Source organism: Equus quagga, chromosome 2, assembly GCF_021613505.1.
Source record: "Equus quagga isolate Etosha38 chromosome 2, UCLA_HA_Equagga_1.0, whole genome shotgun sequence".
In the NCBI taxonomy this organism is placed as follows: domain Eukaryota; kingdom Metazoa; phylum Chordata; class Mammalia; order Perissodactyla; family Equidae; genus Equus; species Equus quagga.
In genome coordinates this window covers 67,650,615-67,674,212 of record NC_060268.1, presented here as the reverse complement: position 1 = coordinate 67,674,212, position 23,598 = coordinate 67,650,615, and the positions used below count along the sequence as shown (strand labels likewise).

The window sequence follows — 23,598 nt, the reverse complement described above, 5'->3', positions numbered from 1 at the left end:
TTTAAATTATGTTGCTTTTCTTTCTACTTAAGTTTATTTTAAAAGGAAACTGCCCAAGGAAAAGCTTTAAGGAGTCAGCCCTGATGGCTTAGTGGTTAAAGTTTGGCACTCTCACCGCTTTAGCAGCCCGAGTTCATTTCCTGAGCGCGGAACCACACCACCCGTCTGTCAGTTGCCATGCTGTGGTGGTGGCTCACATAGAAGAACTAGAAGGACTTGCAACTAGGATATACAACCGTGCACTGGGGTTTTGGGGAGGGGAAAAAAAGAGAAAGATTGGCTACAGATGACAGCTCAGGGTGAATCTTTCTCTGGAAGAAAAAAAAAAAGATTTGAGGATCTTACTCTTTCAGAGTCACATAGTCAGGTCTGAAAGAGAAAGCAAGGCAAATCCCCTTGATGCCTTTGAACTGAAAAGTGAGTTGAAGATATTCTATACCAGTGAAATTACAGAATTTACAGAAGAAAGGCTCTGAAGTCATAGCAGGTAGGTCAACACATTTCCCCATAACAAACAGCTAGTACTATCTGCTTAAGATGAAGGAGACCTTCTATAGGAGATAAGTTTAAAGGTTAGCTTAAAGTTAAGATATCTCCAAGGAACTTCTTTTTAAAATTTTTTTTGTTTTTTTAAGATTGGCACCTGAGCTAACATCTGTTGCCGATCTTCTTCTTCTCCTTCTTTTTTTCTTCTTCTCCCCAAAGCCCCCGACATAGTAGTATATTCTAGTTGTAGGTCCTTCTGGCTCTGTTATGTGGGATGCCACCTCAGCATGGCTTGATGAGCGGTGCTAGGTTGGCGCCCAGGATTCGAACTGGTGAAACCCTGGGCTGCCAAAGTGGAGCATGTGAACTTAATCACTCAGCCACAGGGCCGGCCCCCCTCTAAGAAACTTCTTGAAGACAATTAGCCAGGCTACTTTCATGAAAATAGGAAAATGAATAAGCATAAACTGAACAGGAAGGGACCTTCAAGGTAGTATTGATTTTTTTCTTTCTTTCTTTTCATTTTTTTTTTCCTTTGGCTGAGGAAGATTAGCCCTGAGCTAGCATCTGTTGCCAATCTTCCTCCTTTCTTCTTTTTTTCACTTGAGGACGACTGGCCCTGAGCTAATATCTCTGCCATTCTTCCTCTATTTTGTATGTGGGTTGCCAACGAGTGGTGTAGGTCCGTGCCCAGGGACTGAACCTGGGCTGCTGAAGCAGAGTTAAGCGTCGAACTTAACCACTAGGCCATGAGGCTGGCCCCTAGTGTTGATTATTTCTATTATAATCAAAGAAAAATATACTTCAAGCACTTCTCAGTTCTTATTGACGTAAAACAGACGTAACAGAAAATTTACCAGTTTTAAGTATACAGTTCAGCGGGATTAAGTACATTCACATTGTTGTACAGCCATCACCACCATTCATCTCCAGAACTTTTTCATCATCCCCAACTGAGACTCCGTGCCCATCTAACAATAACTACTGTTTCCCCTCCGTCCAACACCTGGCAACCACCCTTCTACTTTCTGTCTCTGTGAATTTCACTACTTTACGGATGTAAAGGAAAACCTTTCTGTTTTTCTTCTCTGCTCTATCTACCACAATACTACCCATAGAATACTTCTGACACTTCTGGTCACCAAATGTGTGTGTCTGGGGTGGGTGGGTGCGGTTCACACACCAAGCAATTCTGTGACAAAGCTGAATGTCCCTCAATTCAAAGCTGGGTATCCTACAATTTAATTCAGTTTTGACATTATCTACCCGGATATAGTATCAGATCCCACAGGTTAAGAGCTCATTCCCACAAGACTGTCTCTGCCAACCCCGGTTTCAGATGTCAATTGAAGTCCATGTTGTTCTCTGTGCTTATGATGGACTGGCTATCAATCAGAGGTTCCCACAATTCCCTCCCGATTGATTTGCTAGAGCCATTCACACTACTCAGAAAACAGTTTACTTATTAATCAGTTTATTGTAAAAGGATGTAACTCAGGAACAGCCAGATAGAAGAGATGCAGAGGGCAAGGTATGGGGGGAGGGGTGCAGAGCTCCCATTTCCTCTCCAGGGGTGCCACCCACCCAGCACCTCCATGTTTTCAGCAACCAGAAGCTCTCCAAACCCAGTCATTTAGGATTTTCATTATGTAGGCATGATTGACCAAATCATTGGCCTTTGGTGCTTAACTCAACTTCCTGCCCCTCTCCCCTCCCAGGGGGTCGGGGACCAGGACTGAAAATAACAACTCCTTTAATCACTTGGTTGATTCCCCTGGCAACCAGCCCCTGTCCTTAGGGGCTTTCCAAAAGTTACCTCAGTGCATGAATTTGGGGACATCTTTGTCAGTCTCAGTCTATATTCCTCCAGTGTGCCAGGGCTTTGTTCTTTTCTGTGCAGTTCTGACCACTGGATGTGACCTCCATGGTGGTAGGTAAAAAATAGTGGTTCTGGGACACAAAATACTTAACATCCTGGTGTCAAAGTTCCCTAGTGAAGTCAAGCCGTGGGCTTTTCTTTGTCAGTCTCATAAATCAGCCAAACACGAGCTTTTATTTATGGATTCACCAAATAGATAACCTAGTGCACAGATTTGCTCAGACTGACCATTGAAAGATAGAGCTGACCTACATAAATTCTGAGGTCCAAAAATCTGGTTTTCCAGGGCCCCAAGCACCCTTTACCCTCCACGTCAGTCTCCTCTGTTCTATTTAGTCCAAATGGATGGTGTCATGTATATAAAATATGCAACAAGCCCACATCTTGGCATTCCTTAGACTCAAAATGTGCCAATGTGTTTCTGTAGTATAGCAGTATCCAACTTACTTCTCCATAAGTCAAACATTCTGCAAATTTAAATATTTGGCTCAAAAGCTGTGTGACTTTGGCCAAGTCACTCAACCTCTCTGAGCTTCAGTCTCTACTTTCTTGTGTTCTTTGAAGATTAAATGAGATAATTCATGTGAAACACAGTGTCTGGCTCAATGTATGGCTATTCATATTTTTATTTTGCGCCGCAGACGCTGCACTCTAGTTTGATAGATCTCCCAAATCTCGGCCGCTTCCCCTCACCCCTTGCACCAATTCAATCATCTCTTCACCCAGAGTGTACGGAGTGCCTTGTGCTGGACGCTGACTACTTAAGCAGGAAGCAAGCCAGGTGCCTGCCATTGCAAAGCCGATAGCCAAGTGGGAAAGAGAAAAACTCCTAAACCGAGCAAAGGGGCTGTAATCCAGGTATGTATCTGGTGTCGTAAAGGCGAAAGGGAGGAAACGTCGAATCGTCTGAGCCTCGGGGGTGTGAGGGGCGGGTAGGCGGAGTCCCTCACACAGCAGGCAGCAAAGCTCGGGCACAGGAGGGGCAGACTGTCGGTGCACCCCTGAAGGCTGGGCGGGCGGGGGAAGCGGGCAGCGGGGCCCGGGGCTGGAGGGCCTAGAATGCTCGCCCGCGAGATCGGGGTTCCTCCAGTTGGCGAAAGAAGCCCCGCGGAGCTTGTGCCTGGGAGGGAGGCCTCGGCCCGGCCCCATGCCCTCGCAGCAGGGGTCCTGCCCCGCACCCCGCAGGAGCAGCTAGGGGCCCGGCCCGGCCGACAGGAAAGCCCCGGCGATTGAAGGCGGAAGTGACGGCTAGCGGCGGCCGACCGCGGAAGGACTCGCGGCGTTCGCAGCCGCGGGCGGACCCGGAACTCGGCGGCCCAGGGGGCGGGCCCAGCTCTTCCAGGCAGCTGATTGGTCATTCCCCGGCGGCGGTGGCGGCGGCGGCGGCGCGCGCGGAAGTGTCACCTCCGCCCGGTGAGTCCTGGGTTCGAGCCTGAGCCCCCTGGCTGAGGGCTGTGACTCCCTCTTCCCGGCTTCGCGTTCCCAGCCTCCGGAGGTGTCACCTGGACGGGCAGAGCCAGGCTGGGGTCTCCGCTTGGGGCGCGCTTCGGCTCTTCTGTTCCGGGCGGTCTGGCCACGACCCCTGGGGGACTTTCTGTGGGGGAGGGGCGAATCCTGCAAAGTCTAGATGACCTCATCCCTAGAGAAAGGCAGGGCGGGACTGTGGTGGGGAGGACGGCCGAGTGGACCAGGTAGAGTCCCCGGGGCTGAAGCCCGTGGGAGACGCCGAGGAGCCGCTGGGGGACGCGAGGCAGGGACTCCAGGGGAGGAGGCAAGGGACACCCATCGACCTGGAGCGCGGGGGAGGGACCAGGGAGGATCGGAAATTTGGGAGTTAGTAGGGTGGTGGATACAGGTGGAGGATAAAACGACCCAAGATGAGGTCAGAACCCTTGGAGACAGCACCATACAAGGAATGGGTTGAAAGAGCAGGAGCCAGCCCTAAAGGAACGTACAGGGAGCGCCCATGTATCCACGGCGTCAGTTGTAAGAATGTTGTGATTCTTGGCAGAGCGGGAACCCACACCGAGATAAAGCATGATAAGGCCTAATAAATGTGTTTTAGATTTGGTGGTTACTTAGGTAAGCCGAAGACATAAGGAATCTTTTTAAAATTTTGATTATAGAAGTGTTCAAACTTACACAAAAGTACAGAAAAATACAGAAAATATCATACCATTATGGATTCTAAGTACCCATCACCCAGCCGCAACCAGGAATGGCCACCCTGCTTGCTTTACAAATATGTTAAGACACGCCTCAAATCCACACTGATAATATGTTAATCTTAAGTAAGAAAAAAGTTACTTTCATGTTTAATGGGTATAGAGGTTCAGTTTTGCAAGATGAAAAGAGTTCAATGGAGCTTGCTTGCACAACAATGTGAAGTACTTAACGCTACTGAACTGTACACTTAAAAATGGTTGAGGTGGTAAATTTATGTCATGAGTTTTTTGTTTTTTTTAAAGATTGGCACCTGAGCTAACAACTGTTGCCAGTCTTCTTCATTTTTTTCTTCTTCTTTTTCTCCCCAAAGCCCCCCAGTACATAGTTGTGTATTCTAGCTGTGAGTGCCTCTGGTTGTGCTATGTGTCATGAGTTGTTTTTTTTGGGTTTTTTTTGAGGAAGACTGGCCCTGAGCTAACATCCTTGACCATCCTCCTCTATTATATATATGGGATGCCTGCTGCAGCATGGCTTGATAAGGAGTGCATAGGTTCGCACCCGGCATCCGAACTGGTGAACCCTGGGCCACTGAAGCAGAGTGCACAAACCAAACCGCCATGCCACTGGCTGGCCCCCGCAGAGTTGTATTTTTAACTGGAGGCTCTGAAATGAACCTGTTGGGTGTGGTGCTCAGAGCACTGGGACCTGGCCTAGGGTGGAGTTTAAGCACTGGTGGCGAACCTCTGGTTTGCACTAGAACCGAAGGGTTGAGCCAGCCCAGCTGTGTGAGTCAGATTTCTCCAAATGTTCCTGTTTTCTTACAGTCTGAGACATACCTTTAACCCTTGGGTAAGCTCCTGTGCCACCTTATACCTTCATTCACAGGAGAGTGAGTGAAGTGTGAGTTCACCTCTTTCTCTCCACTCCTATTCTTTTTTTTTTTTCTTTTTTGAGAAAGATTAGCCCTGAGCTAACTTCTGCTGCCAATCCTCCTCTTTTTGCTGAGGAAAACTGGCCCTGAGCTCACATCCATGCCCATCTTCCTCTACTTTATATGTGGTACCACAGCATGGCTTTTGCCAAGCAGTGCCATGTCCACACCTGGGATCCGAACCAGCGAACCTCAGGCCCCCGAAGTGGAATGTGAGCACTTAATCACTGCGCCACCGGGCCAGCCCCATCTCCACTCCTGTTCTTTAGGGTCCACCTGGGTAGTCCGTCTCTAACATGATGTCTACTCCCTGTCTCCCAAATGTACCACATGTCAGTCCACACTCCTGGAGCAGCTGGTGTTAACTGGGAGGCAGCCTTCGACATTCTAGCTCTTTTCCAAGTGAGCCTGACATAGATAGCCCTGAAGCCTTCCTTCTGCCCATCCAAAACAAACAAACAAAGAAACAAAACAAAGTATAAAATGAGAAGGTAACTGCCAGATTTGGTTTTTGGCTCCTCTTGTTTTCCACCAGGGGCCCCAGAACCAGTATTTCTCCTGAAGCTAAATTTTCTTAATGTGAGTTGGTGTTTATTAGAAAATTAAACAACCAACTGGATAAAACTTGCATCAGAAAGTTATATTAATTATTGAGTAATGGCTATTTAGAACTATTCAGGGAAAAGTTAGATAGTTGATCACATCACTGGATGTCAATAGTGGTAAGAAGGAATTAATGACATGGCCCTGGTGATGGATGACAAAGAGTAAAAGTTAGATTCAATCATGAGATGAGTTTACTTAGTGGTTAATGTTTAAGTTTATACACTCAGAGCTATCAGAATGATCATTAAATATCTGTAGCAAATAACTTCATTACTCATATGTAACTCATTTACCCTTTAACTTCTTTTTTTCCCATGGAAACAGTTGTGATTTTGGATTAAGTGAGGTTTTTTAGGACTGTAGCCATCACGTTACATCATAAACTGCCTGTACACAGGAGGTGATATGAAGTGAACAAACCATTTTCTGATGTTTTCGTTTGTAGGGAAGATGGAAGAGCTGAGTCAAGCCCTGGCTAGTAGCTTTTCTGTGTCTCAAGATCTGAACAGCACAGCTGCCCCACACCCCCGTCTGTCCCAGTACAAGTCCAAGTACAGTTCCTTGGAGCAGAGCGAGCGCCGCCGCCGATTGCTGGAACTGCAGAAATCGTAAGGGATATTTTAATGCCTTGGCCTCTTTCTCTAGGCGAGAGCTGTGAACCATTCAGGAGGCTCTGGGCTTGTGTCTACAGAACCCTCTTCAAAGTAGACCCTTTGTAGGTTGATCATCTTGCCCTCGAGGTTGGGAGGGGTAAATCCTAGCAGAGGTAGACATCCTTTACACCCAGAGTTTAGGAAAAGATGAGGAAGTAGGGAGAGACTGAAGTTGGAAAGCAAAAGCTCAATTATTTGGTTAATTTTTTCTTTTTTTCCTGGCAGCAGTACTGAGCTTTGGCAGTTTAGGGACTTGTGAAAGCCACGCCCAGACTTCCACTCCCCACATTCCCTGTGTGGCTTCTCCTGCACTCTGAATCGTTGCAGTGATGTGGTCTTCCTGTCTGCCTTCAACCCAAATGTTCCTGTGGAGCCATTGGGAGTTCAAGACAAATAATTCCACAGGGAATCTGAGGAAATGTCTTCCATACACTTCATTCTCTATGCCAAGATGAGCAAGCAGGATAGGAGTGTTTGAGGTGGGGCTGTTCTGAAGGCAGGGCCTCTCCTTTTATTCTCAGTGCTACTCAGGCCTCTTCTGGGTAATAAATTATGGAATTCAGGATTAGGAGGAACTGTTAACAGCTGCAGTCTCCATCCCGTCTGCATTCTTCCCAGTGCTGCATCACTGGATGTGTTTAGCAGAGATGGCTCCCTGTGGCCTCTGGGTTGCTCAGATCACTCCCCCCACCCACCCACTGGTTTTTAAAAATTGTAATTAATTAATTTGGAATAGGTAATACATTCATATGGTTCAAAATTCAAAATATATAAAGGTACATGGTGAAAAGTCTCCCTCCCAGTTTTGTCCCCTAATCATCTAGTTTCTCTCCCGTATTATTAGTTTCTTGTGTATCCTTCCAAAGATAGTCTACACAGATATGAGCAACCACATATGAGATATGTCGTTGTATATGTACATAACCTTTTTTTCTTTAACAGAAGTAGCAGCGTACAAAACACTATTCTGTACATTTATTTAATAGTGTTTTTTGAAGAGATGCTGTATCAGTTCATTAAGTGCCTCCTCATTCCTTTTTTATGGTGCCAGATATTCCATTAACTGAATAGTTCATAATGTAATCTAACCAATCCTCTACTGATGAGCATCTGGATAGTTTCCTTGTCTTGTGATTAGATAGTGCCTGGGAAGTAACCACAGACACACATCCTTTCCCACATGTACAAGTACACCAGCTCTCCTTTATTCTTGAAATAAAAGAACACTGTGCTTCGTATGCTCTCTCTGGTGTGTACCTTTGTGTGAATGTACATGAACATGTGTGTGTGTGAGAAGAAACCAGCTGAGTTGGTCTCATTGCCTCAGTGGTTGATCTCTCGCCTTAGTGTTGAGGAAACCAAGTGTAGGAGGTTACGTGATATCTACAAAGCACTTTGGAACAATCAGGTTTCAAAAGATTCTTTTTCTTCTCAATTTCACAAACTTTCTAGAATATGCAGTTTTTTAAAAAGAGCAAGATAACAATAAAGAGAAACAAGTAAAAGGTATTAAATCATAAACTAAGTGGCATTTTTTTCCTTCAGTAAACATTCTATTTTTGAAAAATTTTAGTTTACAGAAAAGTTGTGTAGTACAAAGAGTTCCCACATACTCTGCACCCTGTTTCCTATATTGCTAACATCTTACATTATGCTACACTTGTCACAACTAATGAACCAATATTGATACCTTATTAGTAACTAAAGTCTACTCTTTTCCTTAGTTTTTTCTTTTATTTTTTTTGCTGAGGAAGATTAGCCCTGAGCTAACATCTGTGCCAATCTTCCTCCACTTTTTTTATATGTAGGTTGCTGCCACATTATGGCTGAGGAGTGGTGCAGGTCTGTGCCTGGGATCCAAACCCGTGAACCCAGGCTGCCAAAGTGGAGCACACTGAACTTAACGACTATGCCACGGGGCCGGCCCTCTTAGTTTTTTCTAAGTGACCTTTTTTGAAAGTTGGATAAGAACTGGAGAAAGGCCTGGCTGCTCCTCAGAAAGCTGTATAAAGTGGAAAGCCTAGAAGCTGTCTTTGTTTTAAACTTCTCACTGCATTTCAGTGTTTGCTCTCTTCAGTCCCAGGGGGCCTTTGGACTAGCTATCTGCCTTGCAGGGAAGTGTCAGCTTTCACCTGGGGTGAAGGTGGGAGACTTGGTGGGGAGGGGGCAGGTGGGAGTGTGGTCAGCCACTACTGAACCTTGAAAATTCTTTGAATATTTTACTTTGCCCATTCTTAGGAAACTCTGAGGAAGGCTGAGTGTGTTCAGAGGGGGTTTCCTATTTAGGTTCTGTGATCAGGTGGTCAACTAGTTGAGCCTTACAAAGGAAATTCTATTGTCTTTTACTCCTTGGGGATTGGAGAATTCCCAAGTTGCTCCAGAATTTGGAGCCTTTGAATTAAATCTGTCACATTGTAGGGCATCTTCCTATAAGACATACAGATCTGTCCTTATGCCATTTTTTTCTCCAGCAAGCGGCTGGATTATGTGAATCATGCCAGAAGACTGGCTGAAGATGACTGGACAGGGGTGGAGAGTGAGGAAGAAGATAAGAAAGATGACGAAGAAATGGACATTGACACTGGCAAGAAGTTACCAAAACGCTATGCTAATCAAGTGAGTAGTCCAGAGACGATTAGGCCTGGCTAGTCCCACTCTCTTTGCTGTGTAGTGAGAGTTCACTGAAATAAATGTTGCCATACAGAGAGGAGGATGAGGGAGGAAAAGGAATGGGAACTGCAAAAAAAATGCTGATGTGCATAAAGTTTATGAGGTGAAAAGAAGAGATGGCTTACAGTGTCGTGTGCTGACTGGAGATCACTGATGGAGTCTGTGGGTAGTGGATTTGGGAACCAGAGGCTGCCAGCCTGCTGCAGAAGGCCCCTGAGCTATCGATATACTAACAGATTCCATGTGCTTATCATTTCTTAGTCATTGCACAGCTGTTCTGGATTGGGCCTTCCCAGCCCAGCACTACCCCCACCCCACATTCTAGGTTGGTGGTCTTCCCTAAGTGGTGGACTAAGATGTCAGTCTTGGATCTTCACATTCGAATGGTAGAAGGTGGGAAGTACAGTTGCCCTTGAATACGAGGAGCCTGCCCAGCCACCCCAGGCCAGCAAGTTGGCCTGTATAAGGGTGAGGCCATGAAACAAAAGATCACTATAACAAACTTGACTAAATTCCCTGTTCTTCCAGAGAGGAAACCCCTGTGGCCTATGGTGTCATAAGGGAAGCAGGCCTGGAGACTGTCCAGTGCTCTAGGCAGTCCAGGTATTCCAGAAGACAGGGTATGGGTCCAAATGGGGGCAGGGGTCTACCCTCCTAATGTATAGCTCTCTGTATAACCCAAGTTTTTGTCACCTCAGAATCCTCTCCCACCTTTAGAATATGGTTCCTGGGTGCACACACTCCCATCCTCTTTCTCTGCCCCAAATACAGCACAGATAACATCCTCTATGACAAAGTTCAGTTCAGTTCTGTTCAGCAAGTATTACTGAAGGCTCTGCTCTGTGTTAAGCTAGGCTGTGCTGTGGGGAAGATAGTCATAGGCCATAAATAGCCCCTGCACTCCTGGAATAAGTGTAGATTATTGCTTTTGCTATAAGAAAGTGAGATTAACTTCAAACAGGGAAGGAAGCAGGGTTTGAAATCAGGAAAAAGTTAATGAAAGAGGAGGCAGCTTTAAAGCATGGGTAGGACATTGACTTGCAGAGGTGCAGAGCATTCCAGGGCATTCCAGGCAGCAGGAACAGGCTAAGCAAGAGTGCAGAGGTGGGAGAGGAGTATATGATGTGTTCAGGAGCAGTGTGCAGGCCATGAGGATGGAGCAGCATAAGGTTGGGGGATGGAGTACAGCAGAAATATGTGTAGAAGTTTAGATTGAGATTTAGATTCTGGGGAACCCCTGAGAATTTTTGAGCCAGGGCCAGAGTTGGGACTTCATATGATGACACCCACATCAGTGTGTAGAAGGGCCTGGAAGGGAGAGACTGTAGTAAGCTCTTTAGTTTGCTAAAATCATCTAGTGATGGGAGCCAAGGACAGTGAATGTGGGAGGAAAAAGAGGTCATGAGTGTGAGAAATGTTGCCAGGTAGATTGGACAGAATTTAGCAGTGGATTGGATAGGAGAGGCAGTATGAGAAGTGGTTAAGGGTTTAAGCTCTGAGGTCACATAGACCTGACCTCAAAGCCAGACTCTGTTGACATCGAGCAAGTTACTTAACTACTCTAAGTCTCTGGTTTCATATCTGTAAAATGGGAGATAGTAATAGTACCTATCTCATAGGATTGTTAGAAGGATTAAATTAGATAGTGTACCTTAAATACCTAGCTCAGAGCCCATTATAAATGCCTCACAAATATTAGCTGCTTTTTTTTTTGGAGGAAGATTAGCCCTGAACTAATAACTGCTGCCAATCCTCCTCTTTTTGCTGAGGAAGGCTGGCCCTGAGCTCACATCCGTGCCCATCTTCCTCTACTTTCTATGTGGGACGCCTACCACAGCATGGCTTTTGCCAAGCGGTGCCATGTCCGCACCCAGGATCCAAACTGGCAAACCCTGGACTGCTGAGAAGCGGAACATGCGCACTTAACCGCTGCACCACTGGGCTGGCCCCTCATTTACAAGTTTTTTTGTGGACATATGTTTCCATTTCTCTTGGGTATATACCTGGGAGTGGAATTATTGGGTCATATGGTAACTCTATGTTTAATCTTTTGAGGCCAGATGGATTTCCAAAGTGACTATGCCTTTTTATGTTCCCACCAGCAGTGTATGAGAGTTCCAGTTTTTCCACATATTTGCCAATACTTGTTATTGTCCGTACTTTTGGGTATAGCCATCCTGGTGGGTATGAAGCGGTGTCTCATGGTTTTGATTTGCATTTCCCTACTGATTAATGCTTTTGAGCATCTTTTCATGTACTTATTAGCTATTTGTATATCTTCTTTAGAGAAATGTCTATTCAAATCCTTTGCCTATTTTTTAATTGGGTTGTCTTTTATTTTTGAGTGGTAAGAGTTCTTTATATATATATATATATTCTAGATATAAGTCCCTTATCAGATACATGATTTGCAAATATTTTCTTCTATTCTGTGAGTTGTCTCTTCACTTTGTTTATGGTATCATTGGCAGCACAAAAGTTTTAAATTTTGATGTAGTCTAATTTGTTTTTTTTGTTTTGTCACTTGTGCTTTTGGTGTTGTATTACTATTATTCTTTAAGGGAGGGTTGATTATGCCTTGGGATTAAGATTCAGTAAGAGAGAATGGTGGTGCCATTAACAGAGCTGCAGAATGCAGAAGGGAAGGGTGGGTGTTGCAGAGATGAGAAGTGCTTGAGCAACAGAAGGCAATGAATTCCCTTTTGGAGATGCTGAGTTTAAAGTAAAGAGGGGACAAACAGAAAGAGACACTGAGTGGACAGCCAGAAATATAGGCCTGGAGGAAAGGAAAGAGCTCTGGAGATGTAAAAGTAGAATTGGGAGACATCGTCTTAGGAGCAATGAGTGAAGGTACAGAAGTAGATGAAATCCACCCCCAAGGGGACAGCATCTAAGGGAACAGAAAAGGCGAACCTAAAATAGCCCCCTGAATATTATTGACATGATTTGGGGGAGTGTGGGGAGGAAGGTTTGGAGGAAAAAACGGAATAGCACTGTGTCTTGGGTCCAGGGGAACATATGTCAAGGAGGAGGCGGATGTGACTGGCAGCATCATACAAGGAGTGGAGCGGGGAGAACAAGGGGGAGGTGAGGGAAGAGAGAGACTTGGCAGCGAGGAGGTCACTGATTTTGCAGGGCTATGGGGTAGCAAATCTGGACTGAGGGTGTCAGAGTGGGCGGGAAGGCAGCATCAGGAAATATGAAGTAGTTTTAAAAAAAGAGGAAAATGGAATATCTTAAGAGAAGCGCAGAGTGATGAAAAGGTTTTATTTTTGTTTTGTTTTTGAAGATTAGGGGTTGAGTGTTTTGTGGACTAAGAGGAAGGAATGATGAAAGATTCAGTGGGAGGAATTAATTGATGGGCCAAAGTGTTACTTTAGATGGGAGGGACTATGAGTGATGAGTGGAAGAGTTAATCTTTTCTAATTCTTTTCACCTCAGCTTTTTTTTTTTTTTGAGGCAGATTTCCTAACATCCTTTAGTACAATACAGGTCACCAGTTTGGGAAATGATGATCTAGTCTCAGAGCATCTCAAGGTCAGGGACCTTATTCATCTCTGAGGTATAACCCTGGAACATAATCGTTATGATCATGGTAGGTGGGTGGACAAAGTAACAAAAGGAAAGGGGTCCTATCACCCACATACAGGAGGTGAAGTAGTGAGAATGGATGCAGGTAGTGAAAGTGAAGAGAGAAGCTGAAGTTCACAGTAAGTGGCCTCCATCCCATCAGTTGAGCGGGAGATGAGTTGACTGCTAAGAGCAAGTGGGGTGGAGGTCCCACTGTCAGCCTTTTCTACCCTCAATCGTTTAGATGTATTTTCATGATATACATAGGACATGAATTCTTCGTCACTGTAAACACTGGAGCAGCACATTGCTGTTGATTTTTAACACCATGTTTTGTGTTCCCAGTTAATGCTCTCTGAGTGGTTAATTGATGTCCCTTCAGATTTGGGGCAGGAATGGATTGTGGTCGTGTGCCCCGTTGGAAAAAGAGCCCTTATCGTGGCCTCCAGGGTGAGTAGCTCCCTCCTGCTGCCTGGTCTGTAGCAGGAGGAATTCTTTGCGTTCTCTATTCCTTATCTGCCACAGCTGCTGTGCCTGGCATGGGGATTGAAACACTTTCCTGCAGGAGGGATTTGTTGAGAGCCATCTTTGGGCTGATGACACCTCTGCAGAATGTAGAAGCAGAAGTTGAGGAGACTTTGATGCCTATGAAAATGGTAATTTTCTTTCCACACAGGGTTCTACCAGCGCCTACACCAAGAGTGGTTACTGTGTCAACAGGTTTTCTTCCCTTCTGCCAGGAGGCAACAGGCGAAACTCAACAACAGCAAAAGGTATCTACAAACATTGTCCATTTGTTAAGTTTATAATCAGTCAAAGACAATGTAAGTTGCTTGGTTAGTTCTTTTAAAAACCCATTTTGAAAGCATACCTTTGAAACTGCACGTAGACATTGTCCTGCCCACAGGACTCAGGCCCTCTCCTTCAAGGTCAGGCCTCCTCAATTGCAGAATAGATGCAGCCCTGTGAGGCCTGCTGGGCAGTAAATCCCTGAATTAAGGTCAATACACCTTTCCCATGGACTTCCATTACAAAGTGACAGGTGCAGTTTTTTGAGGAAAGTTCCCTAAGAATACCAAGTGTAACATACAGTAAGCTGTTGCAGGGGCTCCCCTTCTAAATTCCCTTTTCTGCTTTATCATTGTCCTAACCTTAGCTTCTCCCTCCTACCTGGACCCAGCTGAGGAGACTAAGATTATGCAGGTTAAATGCCTTGCCCATGGTCAGTCAGTGAGGAAGTGGCAGAGCTAGGCCTGAACCCTGCTGTCTTCCCTGCCTGTTCATGCTCCCTTGGTGCTTCCTTATGTCCTCGGTACTGAGCCGAGACTCCTCTTTGGCTTTTAGAGGCCTTCACATGCGGGCTCTGGCCCATCCATCCTCATTCTTTCCCCTACTCTCCATACACACCCTATCTCTGTCCAGCTGGCTTGCCTCCTTGCTCCTCACAGGTGCCCAGTTCATTCTACCTCTGGGCGTTTGCTCATGCCACTTCAGTACTCCAGCCCAAAATGCCCTCCCACCTCCCCTCTGCCCTGTTATTTTAGTCCTCTGATCCCAGAAGACTCTGTTTATATCCCATTTCTTCCATGAAGCATTACCTACTGCTCCAGTCTCCTTTTTCTGGAACTCCTGTTTCTCTTAGTTTGTGCTGTACAGTTCAGCTCTTGGTTCTTTCCTCGGTATCATCTTATCTCCTTAACTGGATTGTAACATCCTTAAAGGCAGAGACTACTTAATAGTCAGTATTCCCCACAGAACATAGTACCTATGATAGGAACTCAAAAAGTAGTTGTAAACTAAAATGGAAGATTACTTGTTTTCACAGTTGAGCTTCTCTAAGGTGAGTAAATGTCCCAATTTATCTGAAAGTTCAGAATTTCCACTTAGCCAAGGGTGTCTTGATCCCTCTTGTGCTGTCCTATCTCAGGTCAGCATTAAGCTGCACCAGGTAGCCAGAAAGGGCCGTGAAGAACTTTCTTCCTGATGAATCCTTAGTCCTTAGTTCTGGTGCTCACTGCAAACACTGAGGATTATTGGACTCGGTTTCCAAGCCCCCAAGATGGGGCTCAGGAGATTGTGGTGGAGGGATCCCTGATTGGAGGGGGAACCTTCTACTGACTTTCTGCTTTTGTCCCAGACTACACCATTCTGGATTGCATTTACAGTGAGGTGAATCAGACATACTATGTTCTAGATGTGATGTGCTGGCGGGGACACCCTTTTTATGACTGCCAGGTAAGGACTGATACTTCCCTCATGTCTTCTCCTGTTTTCTCCTCTCCTCCCGGGAAAGTGGCTCAGCATGTGGGTTTGGTACGTGACCAGCTTCTTGATGTGTACAGGATGTGGTGTATCAAGAACATTATCTAATGTTCCTTGCATCTTTGAGTGTTTAGATTAGCTTTGTTTTAAAAAAGGAGGAACTACGGGAAGTATAGCAGTTCTTGTGGGGAGGAAAGAGAAACAGAGCAGAGGGGTAGGCTGAGACTCTGTAGGAGCTGTAACTGTCTCCTCCCCTCTCCAGAGTGTGCGAGGATTGCTGGCAGGGAAGATTGTGGGTGAAGGGAGGCCACCTTGTGCAGGCAGCACAAGGGAGAGAAGGTGGATGTAAGGCACTATCAAATAGACTCCTGCCACCTTCACTTCTTCACCAGCCACATCCTGACCCTGAAAATGGCAGGGCCTCCTTCGTGTAACACTAAAGCCTCAAATCTCTGAGAGGCTAGCTCTGGAAGGAGATTTTTCCAAGTGAGGGGAGGCCCAAATATTCTCTGCTCAATTTTCCCCTTCCCTCAACATTTTTCTCGGATTGGCAGTTCTTACAAGTATGACAGTAGCAGTCATCAGAGAGAGGCTAGGTCAGCCCCACAGGTTCCTTCTCTGTTCCCAATTGTCCCAGTTTTATAGTGGTAGTTTTTTTATGTTTCCTTTCCATTATTTTATCATAATGGTTCTCTATGTGTGGCCTCAGAAAGTTGTTAGAAGTGCAAATTCTCAGATCTGCTAAATTAGAAACTATGGAGGTGAGGCTTATGTTTTACAAGCCTCCAGGAGCTCCTCATGCTGGCCCAAGTGTGAGAATCATAGGTTATCACCACAGGCTGCTGCTTTCCAAAGCCATTTCCCCAAGCTAGGTTTCCAAATCATGCGGGACTTCAGAATTCTCACGTGCACCTCATTCAAACAATAACAGCCAAGATTTGCATTGCTAAACACTTTATGAGCATTACCTCATTGATTCCCTTATAACAACTCTATAATGTAAGTACTATTATTATTCCTCATCATATAGATGTGGAAACCGAGAGCCACAGATGTTCACTACCTTGCTCAAGTGCAGAGTCGAGCCGAAAACTCAGAACTTGTAAATTCAATTCAGAACATATTTTCCTTTAATTCTGTTCAAGGGTGTTTTATAAAATGGATTCACAAACCTATAAAGTTGGTAACTAAAACAACCTATATTTTTATAGTATAAATAAAAACTGTTTTTTTAAATTTCTGAAGGTAAAATAATTTAAAACAAAGAAAAGGCCCTAAATAACTATAGAAGGGTACATATCAGTAATTCAGAGAATAAAGTAGTTTATGAGAAGTCACAATTGTATAGTAGTTTCTAATCCTTGGGATTAAAGTAAAACAAAGGTTAACATAACATGCTTTGGAGTTGGAGATTCCTGGGTCCCACAGCATCTTCCTTGTGCACCTGAGCAAATGACATAATTTCTCTGAGGCTCAGAGTCTTCACCTGTAAAATGGAGACAACCATAACTTTCAGAGGGTGGTTGAGGATTAATAAGATTATGTGTGTAAAGTCCTTAGCATGGAGCCTGACACATAGTAGGCCTTCAGTGATAAATATTGGCTCTACTGCTATTAATAATCCTATTGGATTTTATGAAAAAATCTTCAAAGATTTTATAAACACTTTCTTGACCTTATGGTAGTGTTTTAAGGGAAAAGAGGGTAATGATAGGAGGGCTTATGTCTTCATAAATCAGGTGGCTACTTAGAATGGGGTGTTTTTGTTCATATTGTAGTTTGAGATGAGCAATATTTCATCTTTTTTTTTCCTTCTCTGTGGCAGACCGATTTCCGATTCTACTGGATGCATTCAAAGTTACCAGAAGAAGAAGGACTGGGAGAGAAGACCAAGCTCAACCCTGTAAGATCTGGTATTAGGATTAGAGAGTTCTTTGTGGGGATTGGTTTGGATTGATCTGTTATCTAAATATAATCATTATGAATGAAATTCTCTTTTTTTGAGGCAGCATGGCATAATGGGAAGAGTATGGGCTTAACAGTCATCCAGATCTGAATTCCAGTTTTGGCTTTAACAATTACTAAGTTAATAACTTCACTTGGCTTTAGTTTCTTCATCTGTATAGTAGGGTTAATAACAGCTACTTTACAGGATTGTTCTAAGAACCAAATGATATAAATATGCAAATCCTCCTAGCATAATACTTATGGTAGGTGCTCAGTAAATAGTGTTAGATATAAAATGCTAATAACTGCATTTATTAATAATGTTATTTAGAATTCTAATACAGTGGTTCTCAAACTGTAGCATGCATCAGCAGCACCTAGAAGCTTGGTAAAACAGACTCCTGGGTCTCATCCCTAGAGTTTCTGATTCAGTAGGTCTAGGGTGAGGCCTGAGAGTTTGCATTTCTAACAAGTTCCCCAGTAATGCTGATACTGCTTGTCTGTGGACCACACTTTGAGAACCTCTGCTCTTGTATCTGAACTAAGTGTGTCCTCATCTATTCAGTCCTCTCTTTTATAGATGAGAATATAGGCTGAGAGATGGGAAGGCCTTCCCCAGCTCTCACAGTCCAGGATGATAGCCCAAGTGTTTTGGCTATCCCCTCAATGATTTAAATATGTGACAGCTATTTTCTGGGCATTTTATTAGTTAAACTCTGCAGATTGGCACTTACGTGGATTGCTTACAAATTTTTTAAAGGCAATTGGATAACCAGTTACAGGACAGTAATTGGGGTCAGTACTTCCCGTGATGATAGAGTCCTGGAAGAACATCACTGAAGAAGGGGAGCATGGGGCTGCTCTCTGAGATACTATTGTAGGTACTCTACGTGTATTATCTTATTGAATCTGCACAACAAGCCTATGAAGTCAATACTTTTATTATCCCATTTTACAGATGGGAAAACAGGCATATGGAGATTAAATGATTGGCAAAGCTGAGATTCAAACCCAGGCAATCTCACTTCAGAGTTTGTAGTCCTAATCACTTTGTTATACTACTTCAGACTAAAAATCCTTGCTGGTATGAAAGGGGCTTCCCTAACCCTTCATTAAGGGGCAACTGTCACAGGGCTGGGAGAATCACATATAGTCCTTAAACCTAGCACAGGACAGTGGTTCTCAGTCCTGACTGCATGTTAAAATCAACTGGAGAGCTTAAAAAAATGCCTGGGCCCCACCTCAGACCAGTTCAGTCAGAATCTCAGGGTGTGGCCTGGACATCAGTAATTTTTAAGAGTCCCCTAGATGATTCTTTTGTATAAAGCAAGGCTGAGAACCACTGACCTGTAATTCAGAGGGTAGGTGGAAGGGAGAAGGTACGGAAGAATGAAACTGAAAACTTTTCTTCTTTGATATAGCTTTTTAATTGCTGGAACCAATATTATTTGAAACATACTAATTCTTTGTTCTAATTTATATTTTAGTTTAAATTTGTGGGGCTAAAGAATTTCCCTTGTACCCCTGAGAGCCTGTGTAAGGTGCTGTCTATGGATTTCCCTTTTGAGGTAACAAAATCATTGTCTTTATTGCTGTGATGTGATTGTAGGACACAGGGAAACTTGGCCACATGGAGTCCTAAGAGATCCTCTGTCTTTGCCACATCAAAGCATCAGAAAAGGGCTGAAAGCTGATTCCTGGGAAAGGACATGCTTGCTGCCTTTCAGAGCCTCAGCTCCACCCTGATGGATAAGTCAGAATGCCAGAGCTGGAAGGGCCTTGAAAGGACAGCTCATCTAACTCTCATTTTACAGATGGAGAAACTGAGGCCTGTGGGGCAGGGCGAGGTTCCATTCCTAGCTCCTTCTTGTGTGCTTCTTTTTGCTACAAACCAAAGAACCAGGCCCCTTGTTTGACTGCCATGGCTGGTTGTAAAGTAAAGGGGCTTCTATGACTGACAGATCGCAGTGGTGTGAACTCCTAATACTTGCTCCAAAGAGGAAATAGTCCCTGGGGATGGCAGTGCTTGTTAAGCAGTGGCATGGGAATAGGGTGACCAACTCGTCCTGGTTTGTCCTGGACTTTTCCAGTCTTAACGCTGAAAGTTTCATGTTCCCAGAAGCTCCTCAGTCCTGGGCAGTCTTTTGTGATCCTCAAACCTGCAGTTACCCTCTCTAGGCTCAACAAGCAAACTTTCCCTTGCCCATCATACCCTTTAAAATTCTGCCTAGTCACCTGCAAGTATTTGCTTGAACTGAATATAATTTTGCTAAAAGGATCACAGCTTCCCAAATGAGAAAATAGCAAAGGCTGAGTTGCCTTCATTTCTGGGAGTCAATTAAGAAAGTGGTAAGAACACCATCTTTATTTATAACCCTTAGGCCCAGTGACAATAAATGCTTTTTAGAGATGAGTCACTGAATCACGGAAAAGAAAATATGGGACTTGTAGGAGATCTTCCTGTTGAGAAAAACTGAGCTTCCCAGAATATAGCTCACAAACAATTTGGGGGAAGATTTAGGCAGCCAACAGTGGCATGGGGAGCAGAGCTTCTTGACAGCCTGTTTCTCCTGTGCTCAGCAGTCGAGCATCTCAAAGGAGCCCATCCAGTTCCCCTGCTTTGTTCCCTGTGTGGAGCATGTGCCCCACTACAGAGACCGCTGGGTGGTGGAAAATGCATGGGATTTGGGGACAGAAGATCTGGGTTCAAGTTGAATTTCTGCTTTATGCTCACTGTATGTTTTTAGGGAGGCCCCCAGAACTCCATGAGCCTGAGCAGCCCCATCTCTCAAACATCCTTATGGTGGGTAAGAGGGTGAAATAGTAGGTAGGAAAGCACCCTATAAACAGGAAAAGCACTATTTATGTTTTTATTTTCTAAAATTTAGTTTTTCTAGGCCATTTCTTCATTTAGAGATATTGCATGCATGAGAAATGAGGACTCTTTTTCCTCTGGCAGTGACCCAGAAAAAAGGAGTTGGACCACAAGAAAGAGTGCCCCTGTGTGTATAGGGTCTCCTGGTAACATGTAGCCCCAGAAGTCATTTTGATCCCTCGTTTCCCCTCTTGTAGGTAGATGGACTTCTGTTCTACCACAAGCAGACCCACTATAGCCCTGGAAGCACTCCTCTGGTGGGCTGGCTGCGCCCCTACATGGTGTCAGATGTTCTTGGAGTAGCTGTGCCATCTGGCCCACTGACCACCAAGCCAGAATATGCTGGACACCAGCTCCAGCAGATTATTGAGCACAAGAGGAGCCAGAAGGAGGGCGTGAAGGAGAAACTCACACACAAGGTCTCTGAGAATGGACACTATGAATTGGAGCACCTGTCTACCCCCAAGCTGAAGAGCCCTCACCATACCCCAGACCACCCTAGTAGCCTCATGGAGAACTAAAGAAGGCAGCCTCCTTTGGGAGTCACGGGATGGCGCTTGGTCCCAGAAGGAAGGTTGGGAAGGAGGACAGTGACAAGAGGGGACTTCATTTTAGAGTGGACTTTCCAGAGCCACTCCAGCTGGAAACAACTTGTCTCCTACCTGAAATGCTGGCTCAAACAGTTGGGGGAGATTCCCAGGTTGGGTGGTCTTTGGATTTGAGCAGCAGCTTCTATGAAAAGTGTATCCCAGATCCACAATGTAAATATATGTAATTCTTAAGATAGAAAGTTGTTTGTGGTCCTTAAACTTTAGGCAGTCATGAATCTCCCCCGCCTTCCCCCCAGACTACCTAACCATGACTGTTCAAGTCTTGGCTCATTTCACTCTGTTTTTAGCACTTAAGCATTCTGCTGAGTTTCCAGTTGCTGCTGTTGGTAACGTCATTTTCTAAAAGGTCTTACCAGGAACTGCAGTTCTTGGTATTTAAATATATTCCCTCCTCTGAAAGACAAGTGTGATTTTCTTTGGTTTAGACACTGCCAGAGATAAAATACAAATGGAGTTCATTCACTGCTTCAACAAATTTTTGAGCACCTTCCAGAAGATAAGCCTTGTCCTAGGCCCCTGTCATGTAGATTGGTTTATGGAGATGGACAGGACTTGGTCCTTGCCCTTCAGGAGCTCACGATCCAGTCAGAAAATAAACCCACCAGCCTATAGAGTGTGTCAAGACGGTGAGATGATTGCTTTAGTGCAGAAAGATGCCTAGAGCACTGGGGCCGGAGAAGAGCAGAGGAAGGTTTCACAGAGGAGGGACAGAAAGGTGCTCTGCAGATGAGGAGTGGAGGAGTTTCTCATAGAGGCAGGAGGGTATGTAGTTGCACCCCTCCAGAGCAGGGCAGAACTTGCTTTGGGACCTGAGGTAGCTTCAGCATGGCTCAAGTATAAAGTAGGATTAGAGAGCAATGGGAGAGGTGGCTGGAGAGAGAGATGGGCCTGATCATGAAGGGCCTGTGTGTTATGCAGAGGTTTTAGATTTTATGTCATGGGTGAAAGGGAGCCAATGAAGAGCTTTGAGCAGGCAAGATCCATTCAGATTTGTGACCAGAGCTCTTTGGCAGGAGTGGAACATGGTGTCTAAAACTAACCAATTAGTTTCTGTTCTGTGTTCAGGAAATGTACCCCATTTCCTGTGGCCTCAGTGTGCTGCCTACACTGCTTCCCACCTTTCTATGACTTCTCTTATTGGACAAAAGGACTTCACTATTCCACTCCAGTGGTACTAGTGTCCTGAGGACAAAATTTCAGAGGGATCCAGGTCAGATCTTGTCTGACATGTGGTTCTTCCTTTATGTTGATTAATTCTGGGAACAAATCTGGGCAGAAGTTGTGGTTAAGCAGTGCTTAATTACACAAATTCAGCCTACGGATGGAACTAGCCTTAGGGCCGGGCTCTTAGAGAGCTGCTCAAGCTGACTCTGTAAAATGGAAGAAGGAAGAAACTCCCATTGCCCCCACCCAATTACGATCCTGCTGGCTGCAGATTTAAGCATGCCTACATCTATAAGCTCTTTCCTGAATTTAGGTCAATTCTGTAATAGGAACATGATGTTCCTCTTGCCAAGAAGCATGTTGTAGGCTGCCTAGACATTTAGTCTCTGTTTGATGATCTTCTGAATGCTCTAGTCTGTGCTCTCAGCAGCCAAGTGTGTCATTTCAGGAGCTGTGCATACTTATCAGTAGAGACTCAGCTTGTCTCTGCCCAGAAATAATCAGTCTGAAAGGACTACTTCCCCAACGACACTCTCTGGGGACAGATGCATGAGTCAAAGAACATAGCCAAATTTATCACCATGCACAACTTGATAGTGTTAAATGGTAGCTTGAAGGATGTATCTCAGAGGAGTGCCCCTTATATTTTGAACTCAGGAGCCAGTATTACAGACCACTGAAAAGATCTGAATAAGCTCCTGGTCATATTTCTTTGTGAATTATAAAACCACCTCCTGCCACCTGTTTCAAAGATGGTTGTTTTAAAGTTGCTGTAATTGGATATTAGTTTTCTGGCCACCCTTTTGAACAGCTCCCAGTTTCTTTTTTGTGGAATTAACTCTTCCCCATGCAATATAGTCTGGTGGGACTGTAACCTGGGGGAACTGCCTCCTTTAGTCAAGTGTCAGGCTCATGACTCAAGATGGGCCAATCACATGCTCCTCACCAAGAATCTGTGTCTTGAGCAGAGGAACAAAGAGGTGAATCAGTTGGAATTCAATTATTTTGCCCATGGAAAGGCAGGAGGTGTTGTTCTTGCTATGAAACCTGTGAGCATCCAGTAAATTCTATGTTGCTTAAATTAGCCAGAGCTGATTTCTGGGCTGGCAACCAAAACATCCTAACCAATACTATTGCCCAGTGTATCTACACTCCTTGCCTTGGCTGGAGGGCCAGCTCGTCATGAGTTAGTAAGGGACTATTAGTTGAGATCACCTGTTTCATCTCAAGTGCCACTGGAACCCATGTACCTAGAGCAAACCAGGACTTTTCAACCAGTCAGTGCAAAATAAGTAATCTTGGTTATTTCAATGCTAACTCTGAAAAGCCATGCTGGGTTCACCTGCATGGAAGAGTTGGGTGTCCACTTGATCCACTTGTGTTTGGCAGTGGTTTCTCTACATTCACTATTTGTCCACTAGCTCACTTTTCGCTCATGTCTCAACCCACTGAAATCTGACTTTTGTTCCTATCACTTCAAGTGCTCTCATCGAGGGACTGGTGGTCTCCTGTTTTCCAAATCTAAGGGACATTTCCCAGGCTTTCTATTACCTGACTTCAGCTGCCGTGTATGTGCAGACGCCTTCCCTGAGCTCCAGCCCTGTATATATATATAACTACATACCAGTCAAACTCCCAGTCACCTCAAACTCAGCATATCCCAAACTGAACTCATTATCTTTCCTCCTCAGTCCCCCTCAATCATGCTCTTCCTGAGATTCTTGTCCTTGTTAATTGCATATAGTCACCCAAACTAGGAACCAAGGAGTCATTCTGAT

The 23,598-nt window shown here is 44.7% G+C and overlaps 1 protein-coding gene across 2 annotated transcripts; it reads left to right on the top strand.

The window, feature by feature from the left end:
• The first annotated feature begins 3,627 nt into the window (after nucleotides 1-3,627).
• Nucleotides 3,628-20,831, top strand: LOC124236142 (snurportin-1). Of its 2 annotated transcripts, none has more exons than XM_046654874.1 (9): nucleotides 3,628-3,778; nucleotides 6,514-6,676; nucleotides 9,193-9,337; nucleotides 13,307-13,411; nucleotides 13,638-13,734; nucleotides 15,099-15,196; nucleotides 17,049-17,126; nucleotides 18,658-18,738; nucleotides 20,243-20,831. In XM_046654874.1, exons 2-9 carry the CDS (start codon nucleotides 6,519-6,521, stop codon nucleotides 20,564-20,566), a joined length of 1,086 nt encoding a protein of 361 aa, XP_046510830.1. In that variant the 5' UTR covers nucleotides 3,628-3,778; nucleotides 6,514-6,518; the 3' UTR covers nucleotides 20,567-20,831. The 2 variants fall into 2 exon arrangements, with proteins under 2 accessions (XP_046510830.1, XP_046510832.1); XM_046654876.1 differs by lacking the exon at nucleotides 3,628-3,778 and adding an exon at nucleotides 5,934-5,953.
• The last annotated feature ends 2,767 nt before the right edge of the window (nucleotides 20,832-23,598 follow it).

Coding starts and splice junctions, on each gene's coding strand:
- LOC124236142 (XM_046654874.1), top strand. CDS start 6,519: ATGGAAGAGCTGAGTCAAGCCCTGGCTAGTAGCTTTTCTGTGTCTCAA. Junction 13,735..15,098: donor AAACTCAACAACAGCAAAAG/GTATCTACAAAC, acceptor CTTTTGTCCCAG/ACTACACCATTCTGGATTGC. Junction 18,739..20,242: donor CTATGGATTTCCCTTTTGAG/GTAACAAAATCA, acceptor CCCCTCTTGTAG/GTAGATGGACTTCTGTTCTA.